This window comes from Lontra canadensis, unplaced genomic scaffold (assembly GCF_010015895.1).
Source record: "Lontra canadensis isolate GAN:19392208 unplaced genomic scaffold, GSC_riverotter_1.0 scaffold111, whole genome shotgun sequence".
NCBI classification, from domain to species: Eukaryota; Metazoa; Chordata; class Mammalia; order Carnivora; family Mustelidae; genus Lontra; species Lontra canadensis.
Genome location: NW_022631105.1, coordinates 1,643,807 through 1,666,379, shown reverse-complemented (window position 1 = coordinate 1,666,379; position 22,573 = coordinate 1,643,807). Strand labels below are relative to the sequence as shown.

General features: G+C 42.1%; 1 protein-coding gene across 5 annotated transcripts in view; it reads right to left on the bottom strand.

The window, feature by feature from the left end:
- LMBR1 (limb development membrane protein 1) overlaps positions 1–22,082 on the bottom strand; it is a 147,965-nt gene extending 125,883 nt beyond the window's left edge. For 4 of the 5 annotated variants that reach the window (XR_004380614.1, XM_032840293.1, XM_032840295.1 and 1 more), the window contains exon 1: positions 21,915–22,082. Coding sequence is in view for 4 of the 5 variants with exons in the window: in XM_032840293.1 (XP_032696184.1) it covers positions 21,915–21,980 (66 nt within the window). In the remaining variant the exon portion in view is untranslated. The remainder of the gene's footprint in view (positions 1–21,914) is intronic. The other variant, XM_032840297.1, reaches the window with a different exon arrangement.
- Between the last annotated feature and the right edge of the window lie 491 nt (positions 22,083–22,573).

Below are 22,573 nucleotides of genomic sequence, written 5' to 3'. Positions count from 1 at the left end.
CTATTCTACCCACAAAGCCCCCCTTTCTGAACCCCCACAATACTCCTAGTTCACAATATTTCAGCACAACCGCTGACTGCCATTAAATGTTTCATGTAAATAAAATTTGTCTCCTAAACTTTTTATTGTATATAGTTTAGGCACATTAAAGGTACTAATACAAACAAGAAATATCTTATACATCTCTTGAATCTGCCTGAGTGCCTAGATAAATAATTTTAAAATAAACTGAGTAAATTACACTCCTTCCCACTGCTGGTTCCTTAACCTCCATCAGGCCCAGTCAGGGCAAGGGGAAGATACTTTGAATAAGATGAAAGACAGAAGTTTAAATTAGACTGGACTTGATTTTTCAGTATGTGAGAGTGACCATAAAGCTGTGAGATGAACCGAGGGAAAGGAACAGAGATCCAAAAAAGGATCCTTGCAAGCAGCAGTGGGAGAAAATGAAACTGCTTTACAACTGTTTCCTACCAAGTTTATCCACACAATAACCAGTTAAGTACTGACATCTGAACGGATATTGAGTCTTCCTTCCAGGAGAGGAACAGCTCTCCACTAATTCAGATCTTCTTTGATTTTTTTAAATCAGAGTACAGTTTTCCTCATATAGGTCATGTACATGCTTTGTTAGCTCTGTATACAAGAATTTTTTTCTTTGTGCTAATGTTAATGGTATATTTTTAATTTCAAATTCCAATTTTTCATCTTGGTATACAGGACAGCAACAGACTTCTGTATATTAACGCTATATCTTAATGTCTTATTAGTCCCAGGAGTTTTATTATTATTGACTTTCTGGGATTTTCTACCTAGACTATCATGTCATGTAAGAATGAAGACAGTTTGCTTTTTCTCGTCCCAATTTGTACACCTATCAGTTCCTTTTTTTCTCACTTCCAGGACTTTCACCGGCTAGGACTTCCACCGCATTGTTATAAAGTGGTGGTAAGAGAGGACATCCTTCCCTTGTTTCTGATCTTAGTCGGACAGCTTTTGGTTTCTTCATTATTATGATGTTAACTGTAGATATTTTGTGGATGTTCTTTATCAAGCTGAGGAAGTTCCCCTCTATTCTTGGTTTATTAAGAACTTTTATCATAAATGGGTGTTGGATTTTGTCAAATGCTCTCTCTGGATAGGATATTAACAGGACCATAATATGCTATTTCTTCTTGAGTCTATTGATGTGATGGTATACACTAAGTGATTTTTGAATGGTGAACCAGCCTTGCATACTTGGGATAAATCCCACTTGGTCATGGTGTATAATAATTCTTTTGACATGCTGTTGGATTTAGTTTGCTAATATTTTCTTACAGAACTGTGCATTTATGTTCACAAGAGATACTGGTCTGTAGTTTTCCTTTATTGCAATGCTTTTGTCCAATTTTAGTATTAAGGTAATGCTTGCCTCCTAGAATAAGCTAGAAGTATTCCCTCTGCTTCCATTTTCTGTAGGGGTTACAGAGAACTGGTATCACGTCTTCCTTAAACATTTGGTAGAATTCACCAGTGAAACTATCTAGGACTGTTTGGAGGGTCAATTGCTGATTGAATTTCTTTAAAAGATACAGACCTACTCAGATTATGTTTCTCACTCTATTACACTTTGATTTCTACCATTCCTTGGTTCTTTCTTAAAGTTTCCATCTCTTTGCTTACATAATCCATCCGTTTTTGCATGTTGTGCACTATTTCCATTACTGCCCTTGGCATATTAATTAGTTATTTCAAATCTGGCCTTTATAATCCTCAAGTCTCTCTCATATCTAAATCTGCTTCTGATGTTTGCTTTGTCTCTTCCAATTTTATTTTTTGCCTTTTAGTTTGTTTTTAAATTTTTTTGTTAAAAGTCAGACATTATAGGGGCACCTGGGTGGGATAGTCAGTTAAGCATTTGCCTTCAGCTCAGGTCATGATCCCAGGGTCCTGGGATTGCCCCACATCGGGCTCCTGGCTTTGCAGGGAGCCTGCTTCTCCCTCTCCCTCTGCCGCTCCCTCTGCTTGTACTTTCTCTCTCTGTCAAATAAATAAATAATATCTTAAAAAAAAAAAGGCAGATATTATAAATAGGGTAAAAAGAACTGGGGTAAACAGGACTTCAGTGAGGTTTGTGTTTAACCTGGCTGTGAGCTGGGCTGTTTACTGTTTGATGGAGCTGTAGGAGTCAGAGGCTAGAATGTCCTCCAGTGTGCTTGGTTTTATCTCCCCTGCTGTCTGGTTTTCTGTAGAGATTTCCCCCTGAAAGACAGTCTGAAGATATCCATTGGATATCTTTCCTGCTTTGTCAAAGATTATTTGACCATAGAGTTGAGGGTCCATATCTGGGCTCTCTACTCTGTTCCATTGGTCTGTGTGTCTGGTTTTTGTGTCAGTTAAGACAGTCTCTTCAATAAATGTTGCTGGGAAAATTGGACAACTATATACGGAAGAATGAAATTTGACCATTCTCTTACACCATACACAAAGATAAACTCAAAATGAATGAAAGACCTCAATGTGAGACAGGAATCCATCAAAATCCTAGAGAAGGACATAGGCAGTACCCCTTTGACATCAGCCACAGCAACTTCTTTCAAGACACGTATCCAAAGGCAAAGGAAACAAAAGCGAAAATGAACTTTGGAGACTTCGTCGAGATGAAAAGCTTCTGCACAGCAAAGGAAACAGTCAACAAAACAAAGAGGAAACCCACAGAATGGGAGAAGATATTTACAAATGACATTACAGGGGTGCCTGGGTGGCTCAGCAGGTTAAGCCTCTGCCTTTGGCTCAGGTCATGATCTCAGGGTCCTGGGATTGAGCCCCGCATCGGGCTCTCTGCTCAGCAGGGAGTCTGCTTCCCCCTCTCTCTCTGCCTGTCTCTCTGCCTACTTGCCATCTCTGTCTGACAAATAAATAAATAAGATCTTTTTAAAAGAATGACATTACAAAGGGCTGATATTCAAGATCTATAAGGAGCTTCTCAAACTTAACACCCAAAAAACACAAATAATCAAGTCAAAAAATGGGCAGAAGACATGAGCAGACACTTCTCCAAAGACAACATGCAAATGGCTAACAGACACATGAAAAAGTGTTCATCATCATTAGCCATCAGGGAAATTCAAATCAAAACCATACTGGGATACTACTTTACACCAGTTAGAATGGCCAAACTTAACAGGCCAGGAAACAACAAATGTTGGAGAGGATGTAGAGAAAGGGGAATCCTCTTACATTGTTGGTGGGAATGCAAGTTGGTACAGCCACTTTGGAAAACAGTGTGGAGGTTCCTCACAAAATTAAAAATAGAGCTACCCTATGAGCTAGCAATTGCACTACTAGATATTTACCCCAAAGATACAGATGTAGTGAAGAGTAGGGCCATATGCACCCCAATGTTCATAGCAGCACAACAGGCAAACTGTGGAAAGAGCTGAGATGCCCTTCAACAGATGAATGGATAAAGATGTGGTCCATATATACAATGGAGTATTACTCAGCCATCAGAAAGGATGAATACCCAACTTTTGCATCAACATGGATGGGACTAGAGGAGATGATGCTGAATGCAGTAAGTCAAGCAGAGAAAGTCCATTATCATATGGTTTCACTTATTTGTGGAACATAAGGAATAGCATAGGGGAGGAGAAGGAAGGGAAAAATGAAGGGGGAGGATTCAGAGGGGCAGACAAACCATGAGAGACTGTGGACTCAGAGAAACAAACTGAAGATTTTAGAGGGGAGGTGGGCAGGGATTGGCCCAGTGATGGGTATTAAGGAGGGTACATACTCCATGGAGCTCTGGGTGTGATATGTGAACAATGAATCATGGAACACTACATCAAAATTAATGACGTACTGTATGGTGACTAACATAACATAATAAAAAATAATAATAATAATAAAAGAGAGAGAATCTGAGCTTTGCAGTTTTAGCTGTAATCCCCTGTTATTATACAGAAGCCTGACTGATGTGGTAGAAAGGGGCGGTTCTGGTAAAAACAATTTCCCTTGAGAGAAGGCCTTTTGTCAAGGTGAACAAAATGTTCTGGTTATTTTTCAGAACGGTTACTTTCCCTCTCCCCTGCCAGAAGCACTAGGGGATATTTTTCTTTTTTAACCAGAGAACCTAACAGAACTCCTAGAAGTAAAACTCATCAAAGTGTGGGAGCACCCCATAAGAAGACTGGACCTCTGGAGGGTCAAACTGTCTGGCTAGTCTACTCTAAGCCTCCACCAATTAATTAGTTACAGATTAAGTGTTCCTGCCAGTACTGGCTACTTAGCAGGCTTCTGCTCTCTAGGCTTTTGCTCTGGGTAAGCTCTGATTCCACGCATTCGCCTCTCTTTCCAGTCCTCAAGGCAACAATGTGCCCTAGGATCTCAATTCTCTGACGAATCTGAGAAGAATTGCTGATTTTCCAATTCTTCAGCTTTTCTCACTATGGGACATTGGGAATGACAACCTCCAAGCTCTTTTCAAGTTGGACTGGAAACCAGAAGTCACCTATACGTTTTATGATTTTATCTCTTAACTTTAGGTCTTTGATGTACTTGATTTACTTGATTTTTGTGTAGGGTGTATATGATACAAAATACTATTTTAAAAATACTTTATTCTCTGTGGGAAACGCGCTTGGATTCATCATTTGACATCTCCTTGGGATCTTCCTCTGATACGCAGGTTGCAGGGATTTAATCCAGATGAGTTATGCCAGGGCTTCTCTCTAACTTACTCTGTTTTACTTTTATTTTAAATAAGTTTTTGATTGACAGAGGAAAAAATTATTTTAATCCTTTAAAAAAAAACACAAGGTGTGAGATCATAATAGAAAGTACTTTCTTTTCCATTTTAATACTAAGTAGTTTGGAATGATCTATCCTTTAATCTCTTAAGGTGCCTCCTAATTTTTTTTGAAGAGAAAGGAATTCAGTTATTACAATGTAACAATTAAATTAATATAAGCATTTCCTACTATGGCAACTTACAATAGAAAATAAGCATTACCAGAGCCTTTGGGTGGTTCAGTCCATTAAGCACTCTGCCTTCAGCTCAGGTCATGATCTCAGGGTCCTGGGATGGAGCCCCACAGCAGTCTCCTTGATCAGCAGGGAGCCTAGTTCTCCCTCCCCACCACACTTGTGCCCCTTCTTGCTACCCCTGTCACCAACTCTCTTTCACTCAGATAAATAAATATTTTTAAAAAGAAAGAAAGAAAATAAGCATTATTTATAAAAGGCTATTCAAATTGTGTTGTATGTGTAATTATTTCTGTGCTTATCTTGTGTATTTCATGGCAGTTAGTCTAAGAGAGAGTTCTTCCACCCTGGCACTTCGAACATTTTAGGCCAAATAATTCCTTATTGCTGTGGGGCTCTCGCAATGTAGGAGTTTAGTATCATCTTGGTCTTCTACCCACTAGATGCCAACACATAATCCAAACCCCCAAGTTGTTATATTGCTGCATGTTTTCTGGAGGGACCCAGTGGAGAACCACTGGTCAAAGAAATGTATGCTAAATGTGGAAAAATGAAATAATGTAAAAATTGTATTATTTGGTGTTAATTTTTTCAAATAATGTAAATTTTCAAGTGAAAGAATGGTAGCTAAATCTCTAAGGAATGACTTAAACATCGTCGTGTCAGAGATATACATGCATGTGATACTCAGACATCAAGAAGACTCCCAGGGGAGCCTGGGTATCTCAGTCAGTTAAGTGGCTAACTCTTGGTTTCAGCTCAGGTCATGATCTCGGGGTTGTGACATCGAGCCCCACATCAGGCTCTACCTTCAGCAGGGAGTCTGCTTGAGATTCTCTCTCTCCCTCTCCCTCTGCCCCTCCCCCTGCTCACACAAATTCTATCAAAAATAAATAGTTTTTTTAAAAGACTCCCATTCAACCTTCCTCCATAAGCAATGTTGTTTTTCTAAGTCACTTCCATAGTACTAGGAAATGTTTGTTTACCAACAATATATACTGACTACCCAGTACAGAAGTTCAGAATTTACCTACTAGCTTTCTGATACTGAGGATTTATGCCAATACAATGACTATTACCACTACTACCTGTCTTCCACTTCCTCCTCTGGCATTGATTATAGTATTACTCTTTGCTATTCTCTTGGGTAACCCTCTAAGGATTTAAATCTTTACTTCTTGTTTTACCAGTTTATTCACAAAGGTGTAGGCCGACAGATATTTCCTGTTCTTAAATTCTCTAGTAGCTGTTATTACATTATTGTTACTATTAACATCATCGTCAGTAGTAAAAAAAAAAAAAAAAAAAAAAAAAAAAACTAATTCTCTAACAATAGATGAATTGTTCTCTTTAGTTTTTCATGGTTTAAGATAATGAGACAACGAAAATTTTAATGCTACAAGCCACCTTTTTGAAATAACTGCAATATAAATCGCCAGGAATAAGATTATTAAATCATAGTGTATAAATACTCCATCATATTGCTTTCCAGCATGGTTATTAGAATCCATTTTATTTTGTTCGTATTGAAAATAGTGTTTTTTCCCAATTCTATAAATAAAAATCCTTGTTAAAACTTCAGTGTATTCAGGGGCACTTGGCTGGCTCAGTGGGTGGACCATGCAACTCTTGATCTCAGGGTTGTAAGTTCAAGCCCCACACTGGGTACAGAGATTACCTAAAAATAAAATTTTAAAAAACTTGAATGTATTCAAAGGAGTATAAGGAAGAAGATAAAAATATGAAACTCCACTACTCCGAAATAAGTACCTCTTCCTTTATATATCTACATAGCTTAAATAATTTTAGTCAGATTATATACATATTGGTTTTATATAGCAATTTCTTTTAATTTTTTCTCTATTATTTCTGGCTTATAATCATACTTATATAACACACTCTCCCTCCCTGACAACTTTATCATCTCCTCAGGTAGCCAGCAGGAAGAACAGTCTGGTGTGTAGCTTTCCATTCTTACTGGCTCCAAAATATTCCACAACATGTGTAATCGGAAGTATAGGCTAGTTCTCCTAAAAAATTATTTTTACATGTAAGTCTCTAATCCATCTGGAACTTCTTTCTTTTCTTTTTTTTAAGATTTTATTTATTTATTTGACAGAGAGAGATCACAAGTAGGCAGAGAGGAAGGCAGAGAGAGAGGAAGGAAGCAGGCTCCCTGCTGAACAGAGAGAGCCGGATGTGGGCTCGATCCCAGGACCTGGGATCATGACCTGAGCCGAAGGCAGAGGCTTTAACCCACTGAGCCACCCAGGCACCCCTGGAACTTATTTCTTATGTATGACATGGGAGTTCAAGTTCACATTTCGTTCCTAAATGGTGAGTGATTAGGCCAAAACAATTTATTAAATCAACCATCTTTTCCCACTGTCAATAACTATTGTTGCTATAGACTGAATTCCCAAGTATGCTAGGACATAGTTCTTACTCTCCATTATGTTTCTTTGTTCTCTTTGCCAACTCCTATAACAACAACATGAATTTTTATTAAAAATGATTAGATAGCTTAATTGCTCTCTGGGCAAATCTCTCTAGGAGTTTCATTTTTCATAATTTCCTAGGCTAGCCTCAGGTTGGTTTGTTTGTTTTTTTGGAGGCAAAAATTTAAACAATCTTCCATATAAACTTTAAGATCATTTTCATTCAATTCCAAATACAACTCTGACTCTAAATGCAACTGTATTAAATATATAATTTTGGAAGAGTTAACATTTACACGATATTTGCTTGTCTTTCCCTCCAGAAATGTGGGCTATCCTTTCATTTGTTAGATCATGTTGCATACCCTTCATAAGATTTTTATGGCTTTCTGCATATAGTCTTTTCTCCTTTTGTGTTTAGTTCTGTTTCACACTTTTTGTTGCTAATGTGAATAAAGTAATTTTACTATTCTGACTTGTGGCTGGTGATTGCTAGTATAGAGAAAAGCTCTTCACTTGGATATAGTTAAATTATTTCTAGTCAGTTTACCAAACACACTCATAATTTCAGAATCTTGTGGTTTTTCTAGTTATGCAATCATATCACTAGTTAAAAGAGATGACCTTCTTTTCTAATAATTATAATCAATATTAATTTTCTTAGCCTTTTGAATTCCCCAGAATCCTGAAAATAATGTCCAATGCTAATAAGAGCAAACATATCTGTCTTTTTCCTCTTGATAATGGAAATGGCTTTTCAGTTTCCACATTTAGTATAAAGCTTCCTCTTGGTTTTTTTAACAAATATTTAAGTAACTGTCATTAATTTCCATCTTATTTAGCATAAGCCAGCTACAGGAAAGTGATATAGATATGGAGCACAAAATCTGAACTTTTAGAAGTCTGCTCCAGTGAGAGATGCCCCTGCCTGAAAAGTGCTCAGGTGGCAAAGTGGGGCAGAATCCTGGTAGGACAGGGTGGTCTCAGGTCACAGGTCACAGAAAGAACAGGGTGCCTGAGCCGGCAGAGTTCCCAAGCATTGGAGCAGGGAAATCGGCTACAGCCAGCGAGCCCAGGACTGGGCTCTTAGCTTGGTTTGCCATGAACCCTGGTATAATCTGGCGACCACTCTCCGTATAGAGGCCCCGCAAAGGGCAGAAACACAGTGACCTTCTGCCTTCCCCTTCCCCTGGGGAGGAGCGGTGTGGGTGGGCACTGCGGGAGTCTGCAGAGTTTGGCACACACAAAAGTGAAGATCACTTCTCCCTGAGGGTTTACTGAAGAAAGGGGCCACAATCTTTCAGTTCCAGGGCTGGAGATCAGGGCAGGGCCATTTTTATCTTCATCCTCTCAAGTAGCGCACAAAGCCTTCGCGCAACTAAAGTCACAGAGAACAACCCCAAGCAGCTTACACTGAGCTCAGTCCCCCCGGCAAGGAGTAGTGCAAACTTCGCCCAAGCAAAGACACTTGAGAGTCAGTGCAGCAGGCCCCTCCCGCCGAAGACCAGCAGGAACAGCAGGCGAATACCAAGTTTACTGAACACACAGACCTGCAAAACTCTCAATTCGAGGGTTTTTTTCATGATTCTTTTCTTTCCATTTAAAATTTCCTTTTTTTTCTTTTTTCCTTTTCAACTAGTTTCTGATTTTTATCAACTCTGTTTTTAAGTCTTTTTTTAACTTTCACTTTTATATTAGCATTTTATAGATATAGTCTTCATTTTTGGCTTCCCTTCACTGTATTCAATTTTATTTTTGTACAGATATAAGCCATGCTTTTTTTACAACTTTGGGAGTTAGTGCCTTCTAACAGACCAAATACACCCAGGACCAAGTAGATCACCCTGTTTTGTCCACCTGGAAGATTATATTCTTTTTCCCCACTTTTTCTTTTTCTTTTCTTTTTTGGTTTCTGACCTCCTCAGATTTCTCTAACGTGTATTTCACTTGGGTTGTGGTTGATAATTTTTTTTAAGATTTTATTTAGGGATGCCTGGGTGGCTCAGTCATTAAGTGTCTGCCTTTGGCTCAGGTCATGATCCCAGGGTCCTGGGATTGAGCCCCACATCAGGCTCCCTGCTTGGTGGGAAGCCTGCTCTTCCCTCTCCCACTCTCCATGCTTGTGTTCCTTCTCTCACTGTGTCTCTCTCTGTCAAATAAATAAATAAAATCTTAAAAAAAAAAAAAAAGATTTTATTTATTTGAGAGTGAGAGGGCAAGTATCAGTGGGGGGGGGCAGCAATACCATAAAGTGAAACAATATTAGAATTATTGGTGTCCCTGAAGAAGAAGAAAGAAAGAGAGGAACAGAAGGTATATTTGAGCAAATCATAGCTGAGAAATTCTCTAATCTGGGGAAGGAAACAGGCATTCAAGTCCCCAAGGTAGACTGGAACACTCTCAAAAATCAATTAAAAAAAAATCATCACCCCAACATAATAGTGAAGTTTGCAAATTTCAGAGATAAAAAGAAAAATCCTGAAAGCAGCTCAAGTCAAGGGGATCTTAACCTACAGGGGTAGAAACATTAGGCTGGCAGCAGACCTATCCACAGAGATCTGTCAAGCCAGAAAGGGCTGACATGATATATTCAGGGTACTAAATGAGAAAAATATGCAGACAAGAATACTTTATCCAGCAAGGCTGTCATTCAGAATGAAAGGAGAGATAAAGAGCTTCCAGTACAAACAGAAATTATAAGTATTTGGGACCACTAAACCAGCCCTGCAAGAAATATTAAAGGGGATCCTGTACGCAAAGAGAGAGCCCACAAGTAACACAGACCAGAAAGAAACAGAAACAGAAACAATCTATAGAAACAGAAACTTTACAGGTAATACAGTGGCACTAAATTCATCTTTCTATACTGACTCTGAATGTAAACGGCTAAATGCTCCAAAAAAAGACACAGGGCATCACAATGGATTTAAGAAAGAAAAAAAAAAAAAAAAAAAGGCAAGACCTGTGTTATACATAACTGATGAACTATTGAAAATTACATCTAAAACTATGATATACTATATATGTTTGCTAACTGAATTTATTTAAAATATATATATATAAAGAAAATTAATCTAAACACAGACCCTATAACTTTCATGAAAATTAACTCAAAATAGATCAGTCTTAAATGTAAAACATGAAACTGCAAGAAATGCAGGTGATCCTGGGTTTGACAATGACTTTTTAGATACAACTTGAAAAGCATAGTTTATTAAAAAAATAATAATAAATTGTACAGGATTATAATTAACAACTTCTGCCCTGTGAAAGACACTGGTTAAGATAAGACAAGCCACAGGCTGGTGGAAATTTGTACAAAACACATAGCCAGTTAAAGAAGTTGAACCCAAAATACTGAAAGAACTCTTAAAACTCAAAAAAAAACCCAATTAAAAAATGAGCTAGAGATCTAAAGAGACAGCTCACCAAAACAGATATGCCCCTTTCTTTACCATACACAAGAATGAACTCAAAGTGAATCACACATATAAATGTGACAGCTAAAATTGTAAAATTCTTGGAAAAAAGCACAAGAGTCTTTATGACCTTTTGTTGGCAAAGCTTTCTAAAATATGACTAAAGTACAAAAGTGATAAAAAAAATTTTATAGGTGAATTGTATTTGAACAAGATTAAAAACTTTTGTTGTGCAATCAAGAAAGTGGAAAGATGACCCACAGAATAGAAGAAAATATATGCAAGTCATATGTTTGATAAGGGCATGATGTCCAAAATATATGAGGATTTCTTACAACTCAATAAGAACAAAAAAGAACCCAATTTGAAAAAGGACAAAGCTAAATAGTCTGCCAAAGAAGATATACAAATGACCAATAAATAAATGACCAATAAACAGATGTGAAGATGTTCAACATCATTAGTCATTAGGGAAATGCAAATCGAGACCACAATGAGGGGTGTGTGGTTGTCTCAGTCAGAAGAGAGAGCAACTCTTGATCTTGGGGTTGTGAGTTTGAGCCCCACATCGGGTGTAGAGATTACTTAAATAAAACTTTAAAACACACACATACACAATGAGATAACACTTCATACTCACTAGGATGACTGTAATTAAAAACCAAGGGGGGCTCGCCTGGGTGGCTAAGTTGTTAAGTATCTGCCTTGGGCTCAGGTTATTATCCCAGGGTCCCAGGATCCCTGCTCAGTGGGAAGCCTGCTTCTTCCACTCCCACTGCCCCTGCTTGTAGTCCCCCTCTGTCTCTCTGTCAAATAAATAAATAAAATCTTAAAAAAAAAAAAAAGGGTGCCTGGGTGGCTCAGTCAGTTAAGTGTCTGCCTTCAGTTCAGGTCATGCCTGATCCCAGGGTCCTGGAATCAAGCCCCATTTGGGCTCTCTGCTCAGCGGGAGCCTACTTCTTCTCCCTCTCCCTCTGCCTCTCTCTCCCTTTGCCTGCCACTCCACCTGCTTGTGCTCTCTCCCTCTCTATGCCAAATAAATAAATAAAATATTTTTTTAAAAATTAAAATGGCGGGCACCTGGGTGGCTCAGTGGGTTAAGCCACTGCCTTCAGCTCAGGTCGTGATCTCGGGGTCCTGGGATCGAGCCCCACATCGGGCTCCCTGCTCGGCGGGAAGCCTGCTTCTCCCTCTCTCACTCCCCGTGCTTGTGTTCCCTCTCTCACTGTGTCTCTCTCTGTCAAATAAATTAAAAAAAAAAAAAAAAAATTAAAATGGCAGTTAATAACAAGTGTTAAAGAGGATGCAGAAAAATTGAAATGTTTGTAGATAGAAATGTGAAATGGTGCTCCAACTTTGGAAAACAGTTTGACAGTTCCTCAAAATATTAAACACCGAGGTATCGAACAATGCAGCAATTCCATCCAAGAAAAATGAAAACATACATCCACAGCAAAAACTTGTACATCAATGTTCACAGCAGCATTTTTCATAAGAGCCAAAAAAGTGGGAAAAAACCTAAAGGTCCATCAACTAAAGAATGAATAAACATAATGTGGTACATCCATACGATGAAATATTATTTGGCCACAAAAAAGAACGAAGTACTGATGCATGCTACAATGCGGATGAATCCCGAAAACACTGTGCTAACGGAATGAAGCTAGACACACCAAAAAAAACACACATTGCATGATTCACTTTATATGAAATACCCAGAATGGGCCAATCCATACAGAAAGTAGATTAGCTGTTGCCAAGGACTGGAGGGAAGAGAATTCAGGGGGAAATGGGGAATGACTGCTAATGTGCATAGGGTTTCTCCTGGAGATAGATAAAAATATTCTAGGATTAGATTGTGGTGATGGCTACACAACTCTTAAATATACTAAAAGCCACTGAATTGGGTGAATTATATGATATGTGAATCACATCTCAATAAAATTTTTTAAAAAACAGTTGAGTTTTTCTGCAGCATTTCCACTGTTCCGGTGGGAACAAAATATACATACATATACGCACTGTTAAATATAAATTGCATAATCTCAGTGATTGCACAGGGTTCAATATTCCCACATTCGCATTTAAACTCTACTGCACCTGCAATGTCCACAATAGCCAAATTATGGAAAGAACCTAGATGTCCACTGACAGATGAATGGATAAAGAAGATGTGGTATATATATATATATATATATATATATATATATATATACACAATGGAATACTACGCAGCCATCAGAAGAAATGAAATCTTGCCATTTGCAATGACGTGGTTGGAATTAGAGGGTATTATGCCGAGCGAAATAAGTCAATGATCTCCCTGATATGAGAAAGTTGAGAGGCAACGTGGGGGGTTTGGGGGATAGGAAAGGAATGAATGAAACAAAATGGGATTGTGAGGGAGACAAACCATAAGAGACTCTTAATCTCACAAAACAAACTAAGGGTTGCCAGGGGGAGGGGGGTCAGGAGAGGGTGGTTGGGTTACGGACATTGGGGAGGGTGTGTGCGATGGTGAGTGCCGTGAAGTGTGTAAACCTGGCGATTCACAGACCTGTACCCCTGGGGCTAATAGTACATTACATGTTAATTTTAAATAAATAAATAAGTAAATAAATAAATAAATAAATAAATACTGCACCTACCTCCTTAGTGCAGCAGGCAGCACATCAGTCTCATAAAACTAATACTGCATTATTTCTATACACTAATAATGAAACAGCAAAGAGATTAAGAAAACAGTCCAATTTACAACTGTACCAAAAATAATAAGGTGCTTACCTTATTTTCATAAACAAGAAAATTAAGGTTCCAAAGAGACTAAGGAACTTTCCCAATGTCACACAGCTAATAAATAGCAATATGACTGGAACCTACACTGCCCCAATCCAAATCCAACAAATGTACCTCCTCGTTCAGCTTTCAGCACTGCTGTGCAATAAGGAAAAGCTCAGGCTCTCAATAAAATAGTTAAAATTTGGGGTTTTGAAGGAAAATATTACACTATGAATAACAACAGTATAGGCCTCAATAATACATCTGATATTCAAATATGCAATATCAACAAACTCATACATCAATCCCAAAGAATGACTACAGAATCATGAGTTAGTATGCTAGTGAAACAACCCTGCTTGCAGTCCTAGTTGGTCAACTTTTTGTCAAATTCCATATTTAGTTATGGTGTTCTTTGAAAGATACATAGATTTGAGGAAAATTAATGTCAGATGAATGACTCCTAAAGGCCAAAAAATGAACATTAAAGAGTATTTGGGGGGCACCTAAGTGGCTCAGTTAAGCGTCTGACTCTTGGTCTTGTCTCAGTTCATGATCTCAGGTCATGAGATCGAGTTCTGTATCAGGCTCTGTGCCAGGAGCCTGCTTAAGATTCTTCCTCTCCCTCTGCCTCTGCCCTTCCCCCACACCCACGCTCCCCCTCTCTCTCTAAAAAAAAGAAATTAATTTAGTAAAAGGCATGTGGAATGTTCCTGATGCCTAAGCCCCAAAGAAGGTATGTGAAAAACTGATATAATTAAATATCAGAATACTTTAACAATTCTATCTAGAGAATCTACGGCCTACACAACTGAAACACAAGTTTTATCACAAGTCCTGCCACAAAAACTTCAACAAAGAAAAGAAAATGATATTATAGTCCCTCTCCAACTTCAAGGCCCCCTCACACAATTTGAAGTTCATGCAAATTTAATTCTACAAAGCTTTTTAAAAAACAAAAAATTCTGGCACCCCCAAATTTCAAGTCACTCCTGGTAGAGATGGGTCAGCAATAGAAAGACAAGTAAAGTGGGATGACAGAGAAATAGTTTCTACAATGTCACCTTGGGAAGGCAAATCTGAGCTGCAGAAGGTACCCCACTACCATTTGTGGGGACAGAAGGAAAACAGGAACATAAAAGATAACAAGTGCTCTGACGTAGAGTCATCACAGGCAGAGATAGGGTTCTACACCCAGCGACCGAGAAAAGGCACCCAAACCATCTCCCACCTCCAGCACACAAGTTCTTCTGTGCCAGTGGAATGATAGTGAGGAGCTGGTCCCAGGAGTCAACAACTCTGAGCCATAAATCAGAAAGCCATCTGGATGGAAGAAGAGACAGAAGGAAATACTTCTCGTAATGCATATTATTCAAAACAATCCAAACCGCATCACAAGGATCCCACTGAAATTCTAGGGAAGGGGATTCTGAAAATTCTAACACACAAGAGATACATAAAATTAGAATTTATTGTCTTTATTGTGTGTCTTTTCTGAATCATTTCATCTTAAGTATTAAAACATTTACAAGGGTTTCAAAGATAAATTCTAAACTTTATCGCCTCGTGTGTTTTTTCTTTTAATGCCTTATGTTCTTTGAATTATCTTACCACCAAGGTTTTCAGAAAATTAACCTATACTACTATATTTATATGTAATCTTCAAAACCTTATCATCATGAGTAAATACCCGTAATTACCTTCTACGAAGACCATGCAGAATAAAACAAAAGCATAGAGCTCTCAGAGAATATATAGTCTATCCTACTGTATAAATTAGCTTGGAAACAAAAGGAAAACTAACACGAGAAATTGTGCTGAAATGATATGGCATTCTTTGAAATGTCTATACCTCTCAGGAAATGTACTTCCAACTATTACTTAAGACAGAAAGAATAAAAAGAAAGGAAAAAATCTTACATGCAATTAGAAATGCCTCAGTCTCCTTCAACCCCAAGTACAAAACTAAAGAGAAGTGAGGCAGAGTCACAGGGAGAGCAATGAAGGTCAAAGCCTCCTTCCTGATGAAGGATTCTGAGTGGCTGCTGTAACCAGTTACCGCAACTCAGTGCTTAACACAAATTTACTACCTCATAGTTCTAAAGGTCACAGCTCTAACATGGGTATCACGGGGCTAAAACCAAGATGTCAGCAAGACTAGCTCCTTCTATGGACTCTAGGGAGAATCCGTTCCCTTGAATTTTCCAGCTTCTGGATGCTATTCACTTTCCTTATCTTCAAGGTGCTTCACACTACCCCCTGCTCGTTGTCACATCCCTTTCTCTGACTCTGACTCTCCCACCTCCCTCTTATAGGGATGCTTGTGATTACACTGCACTCACCCAGATAATCTAGGACAATCTCTCCCTTAACTTAATCACATCTGCAAAGTCCCTTCCGCCATGTATGATAACATACAGCGTTCCAGAGATTACCACATGAACATCTTTGTGGGCTACTGTACCACCTACAAGGGAAGTTCATTTAACCCAGTTTAGCAAAATCAAATACAAAGAATCCTCTATACCGCTATTCCATTCCTTTTTGCTCACCTATGTTATAAAATCGATATATGTCAGCTATTAGATTTGCCTCTACTACACCATATAAGACTTTATGGACCACACTGAGAAAGAGAAAAACAGCCCCTAACATCTGGAAGCTGGCCTGCTGCTACCAAGCTAGGCTTTGCTGTCGCTACAAACACTAGCAGCTCAGAGTGAGGCACTCACAGCAAGGTCTTTTTTTTTTTTTTAAAGATTTTATTTATTTATTTGACAGACAGAGACCACAAGTAGGCAAGAGAGGCAGGCAGAGAGGGAGGGAGGAAACAGGCTCCCCGCCACGCAGAGAGCCCGATGCAGGGCTTGATCCCAGGACCCCGAGACCATGACCCGAGCCAAAGGCAGAGGTTCAACCCACTGAGCCACCCAGGTGCCCCTCACAGCTAGGTCTTGATGATTCTCCTCTTGAAAATAAACAGCTTTCAGGAGCGCTTCAGGGGCACAAATAAATAAATAAAATCTTTTTTTAAAAAAATGACCAAATATCTCCCCACCATGGCTTATATGAATGACTTGCTTCTTTTCCAATTAGCTTCAACTTCACCCCACCCAATTTTCTTTCCTTCTATATCAGATTAAGATACTCAATCATAGAATTATCTCTGCTTCCTAACAGCATCCAATACAGATCAAAGCCCCATCTCCTTAAATTCTTTCCAAATCACCCAACACAAGCCCAAATCCTATTTTTAAAAGCTCCTTTCAAATGTTTTCTTACTGAAACACCCCACAGTTCCCAATGGTATGCATTTTCCCTTACTGCAACATGCAATCAACCTAACTTGTCCAACTACAAGTATATTCCTATGGTCTTTGGCTGGAGAACAGTAACAACGCTCAGAAAAGACTACAGACCTCCAGACACTGCATTTCAAAAATTAGATACAAGATTGATCACTGGCTCCCATCTTCTGCCCAACCTCTATTCTCAAGAGGGAAGGGCTAAAGTTTTTATCTGCAGCACATGGAGTGAGCCATGGAGATGAAGGCAAGACCCTGGTAGAAAAAGGCAGGTAAACCCACCTACGGAAGAAGTAAAGAGAAGATGATTCCTGGTATCTCCATTATATCCCCACTCTTTTTGGCCAAAAGGAAGCCATGTAAATTAGGGGTCCTAAAATCTCCACTGTTGTGAAAGTTCTAGTGAACCCCAGAACTGTTCCCAAAAATGCTACAACCAGAATAAGGAAGAATTTAAATTGTGCAGCTAGATCCCAAAATTCCCGGCCAGCTAGCTTCATAGGTTCTCCCTGGTCCTTTCATTAGCCTTACAACAAGCATTTTATGTAACCAACCTAGCTGGATCCCACATAACCCTGTAACAGTGGAGGTTTAAATTTTATAGGACTATAAATATAGTACGGGCTGTGAAATCAGCCTGTCCGGACTCAAACTCTCGTTCCATCACATGCTAACTATGCCACCTTGGCTACATGCTGCAAAATACCTACTTCATGTGCTTGTTACCGGACTCAAATGAGATACCTGGTAAGCACTCAATAAACGTGATTTATTATTAATTTAGTGAAGGTATTACGAGGATTTTTCTGGGTACTGTTACGTATTGATCTGTGACCATTTTATAGTAATAGCTGTATCGGTGAAAGTGGCATCAACATTAAGAAAACCACTTGGGAGATACCATCTAAGTAAATGCACTCAAAGAATAGAGTACAGGGGTGCCTGGGTGGCTCAGTCAGTTAAGCAACCAGCTCTTGATCTCAACTCCGGCTTTGATCTCAGGGTTCTGAGCTCCAGCCTCCTGTTGGGCTCCATGCTAGGTGTGGAGCCTACTTTAAAAAAAAAAAAAAAAAAAAAAAAGAATAGATGGACCAAAAGACAAGTGGTCCTGTGCAGCTAAGGCAGGTATAAAGGACAAGAACATATAAATTACAGTCCACATTTCACTTCTCCTGCTGGGTATTTAATAAGCTCGAGTCAATGTTTTGGTATCCTGGGTAATAGCTGGTGGGGTACATACTATTTAAAAATAGGTTAATCAAAAGCAGGTCACACATGAAACAATGAAAAATTTGTGTATGAACCCAGGATTATAATTAATCCAATTCTGTGAATCTTAAATTCAAAAGAAAAAGGGAAAAAAGCCAGCAAAAGGAAAGTAAAAAGATTATCACCACCTGGTTAACAGATTTTAGCTACATAATCACTGAAATAATTGACAAGAGAATTCAGAAATATTCATAATACTTAAAACAAAACAATTATTACATGAGTATTTATAAGTTAAACACTACAGAATACACAAAAATTAACCCAAAATGGATCAAAGACCCCAAATGTAAGAGTTAAAACTCTAAGAAGAAAACATAGGAAGACATCTTCATGAAACTGAATTTGGTGATGATCTTTTTTTTTTTTAATTTATTTAACAGATGGAGAAGTACAAGTAGGCAGAGCAGCAGGCAGAGGGAGAAGGAGAAGCAGACTCCCCGTCAAGCAGGGAGCCTGATGTGGGGCTCGATCCCAGAACTCTGGGATCATGACCAGAGCCAAAGGCAGTCACTTAACTGACTGAGCCACCCAGGTGCCCCATGGTGATGATCTCTTGAATATAACACTAAAAGCACAGGCAAAAAAAGAAAAAAATGCATAAAACGAACTTCATTAAAATTAACAACTTTTGTACATCAAAGAACTTTATCAATAGAGTAAAAAGGCAACACACAGAATGGGAGAAAATATTTGCAAATCTGACATTTAATAAGGGATTAATATCCAGAATAGAAAGAGAACTCCTGAAAGTCAACAACAAAACCACCCAATTCAAAACAGGCAAAGGACCCAAACAGATATTTCTCCAAAGAAGATATACAAATTTAAATGGCCAGGAAGCACATACAATAGTGCTCAACATCACTAATCATCAGGGAAATGCAAATAAAAGCCACGATGACATCCACTGCACACCCATTCGAATAACTACTGTATTTTAAAACAATAGAAAACAACACGTGTTGGTGGAGAAGCTGGAATCCTGGAGCACTGCTGGTGGGACTGTGAAAAGCACAGCCACTACGGAAAACAGCATGGCAGTTCCCCAAAAAATTAAACATAGAATTTTTTTTATATGGTCCCACCAATTCCACCTCTGGGTGTGCATATACCTAAAAGAACTGAAAGCCAGGTCTTGAAGAGGTATTTGCACACCCATGTTCATAGCAGCACTATTTACAAAGGCCAGGAAACAACCCAAATGTCCAGTGATGAATGAGTGGATAAACAAAACGTCACATGTCAATACGAGTGAATGTCATCTAATGTTAAAAAGGAAAAAAATTCTGACGCGTGCTGCAAGGTGCGTGAAACTTGAAAGCCTTATGCTGAGTGCAATAAGCCCGACACGACAGGACGAATACTGTGGGATCCCACTTCTATGAGATACCTGCATTAGTCAGATGCAGAGAGACAAAGTGCAGCGGTGGTTACCAAGCGCTGGAAGGAGAAAGGAATGGTAAGTCAATGACTCATGGGGGCAGTTTCAGTTTGGAATGACAGCAAAGTTCCAGAGCTGGGCAGTGGGGGTGGCTGCACAAGATGTGAGTGCACTTAATGCCAATGACTTGTACACTTAAAAATGTCAATCACTTGCTATGTATATTGTATCAGAAAAAAAAGGTAAAACTTATAGCATTTCAGGGCAAAACCAAAAAATTGTTAAGTACAAGTATTGGCAACATGTCTTAGAGAAAACTCAAGTATTTATATTCCCTCTGAATAATCTGAGAAAAGAATGCGGAAGACTGGAAACCCCGTGGGCTTGCTCGCACCTGCACAGCTTCCGCAGAGGGTGCATCCACCACCCAGAGGTGCTGGTCGGAGAAGGATGGGGGACAAGCGGCAGAACTACGGCACTTTAAAAGGAGCACCCACACTAGGCCGTTTCCAGAGTAGCAACGGTAGTAAAGCTCGTGGCTGCTACAACGCAAGTCCCCTTCTCAATCCAAATGACAGACTATGTAATTAACTAAAAAGTAAGGCAAAAAAAAAGCAAACAGATCAATGGAACAGCGTGGATTACAAAATTAACCCCCACAGTTATAGTTACCTAAGTCATGACAAAGGTCATAAATGGTGCTAAAGGGACTGGACATCCAGGTGGGGGGAAAAAGAAAGATTCCTACGTCAAAACAACCACAAAAAACAAATTCCAGATGAACTGCGGGTCGAAATGGGAAGAATAGATCAGTAAAGCATTTAGAGAAAACCGAGAATGTCCTCCCAGTTTTGGAGCCGGCGGAGACTTCTTGAGCAGGACAGAGCCAGAACTGACCATAAAGCAATTTCTGTTAAAGTAACTCTGAAAATTAAGAATTTCTCATCAGAAGATACGTCGTTGAGTGTTAAAGCATCCAAAAAATGGGAAAAAAAAAAAAACCCAACGGCAATACGTATACCTGACCCAGTTACCATACTCGGAAAGCATAGAGAAAACCTGCAAATCCCTATTTAAGGGGTTACAGGACTAATCTGAAATGGGGAAAGACTTGAAGACGCTTCAGGAGCGCGTTCCAAATGACCATAAATATAGGAAAAGGTACCCAAATTCGCTCATCATCAGGGAAGCGCATATACAATGTGTTGTGCAGAACACAGTCCGAAAATAAGAGGACGAGGACGCGCTTCCTGCGGCGGCTGAATCAAGAGCACCGCACGCGCCGACCCGCGAAGGGGCGCACGAAGCCGCGGCAGCGCCCGGGGCAGAGCGCTCGGAACCTGTCACCGGCCCGCGAGAGGCGCAGCCCCAAGCCCGGGCCCCCGCGCCGCCGTCGCACGCCGTGGCTCGCGGAAGGCGCTCCGCTCCAAGCCAGGGCCCGGCAAGGCGGTTCAGTCCCCGAGACCGAGAGCCACACAGATTCCGCAGCAGAACTTCCCCGGCTCCCGGCGCTGCGGCCGAACGCGGGGCCGAACGCGGGGCCGAACGCGGAAGCCGTCGGTCCGAAGAAGCGACGAGCACACGCGCACACACGCGCACGCGCGCACGTAACACGGTCCCCGCGCGGCCACAGGGACACAGACACGCGCACAGCGCGCTGCGTTGCGGGACGGAAGGCGCACACACCCGTGCCCGAGGCCGAGCGCGGGTCGGAACAGGCAACCCCGGCGCCACAGCTCCCGGGAGCGGCCCCCGAGCACGGCGGGCGCGGCCCACAGCGCCCGGCGCCCCCCAACCCGCAGGGTCCTGAGCCAACGCCAGCGGGGCCGGAGCGCGGGCTGCGCACGCTCGGCTCCCGGGCCCGCCACTGGGCACCGCACGCTCGCGGGTCCGCCGGGCCGGCGTCGGTCCCCCGCGACGAGAAGAGCGCCCAGCGGCCCGCGCGGGTCCTGCGCCCACCAGAGCTTCCGCGAAAGGGCGGGGGAGGGGGAGCGGGGGCGAGGGGGGCGCGGGGCAGGGGATCAGGGTACACCGGGCACGGAAGGCGGGTATCGCGGGGCGGGGGGCGCGGGGCAGGGGGTCGGGGAGGCACCGGGCGCGGAGGGTGGGGGCCGCGGGGCGGGAGGTCGGGGGACACCGGGAACGGAAGGCTGGGGGCGCGGGGCGGAGGGGGGAGAGGGGCGGGGGGCGTGGCCGAGGGCGCGGCCGGCCCGGGGAAATGGGGGCGGCGGGGCCGGGGGGCGCAGGGCGCGAGGAGGGCGGAGGCGCCGGGCACGGGAGGCGGCTGGCAGCTCGGCCGCAGCGGACGCGGGGGCGCGGGGGGGCGCGGGGGGCGGGGCGCGGGCCGGCTCACCGTGGACTCCCGCACTTGGCTGTGGAAGTGCTGCTCCCGCGCCGACACCTCGTCCTGCCCTTCCATCCTCCCTCATGCCCGCCGCCGCGCCGCCCGCGTCCGCGCGCTCCGCCGCACCATCGCCCGCCGCTCCGGGACGGAAGCAGACAGCGGACCGCCGTCCACAGGGTCGGCGACCGCAGCCCCCGACACCGCCGCCGCCTCAGCCGCCTCAGCTGCCTCCCCAGCCGCCGCCTCAGGCAAAGCCGCTCCTGCTGCGGAGGGCGGGCGCGGGGCGGGGCCGGGGCGGGACCTGACGTCAGAGAAAGGCGCTTCGCGTCAGAGGAGCGCGCCGCGGCACCTTGCTAACGGGAGCCGGCGAGGGGCGTGGTCTACTGGAGAGGGGCGGTGGGGCCACGCCCCCAGGAAGTGGAGGCCGGAGTCGGGCTGCCAGGTCCAGTGTCCTGCCGCTTGGGAACGCGACCCTGGTGGGGCGGCAGGAGCGGGTTCTTCCTCTTTGAAGGATACGGGGCGGCCGGCCACAGTCTCGGTGCAGTTGCTCCCGGCAGGAGGGGATCTTCGTGGCCCGGCGCGGCCTGCAGGCCAGCAGGTCTCCCGCGGAACTGGCGCTCCGCCAAAGCAGGTCAAAGGCCCGGAAGGACCTGGCTCCCGTGGCTCCG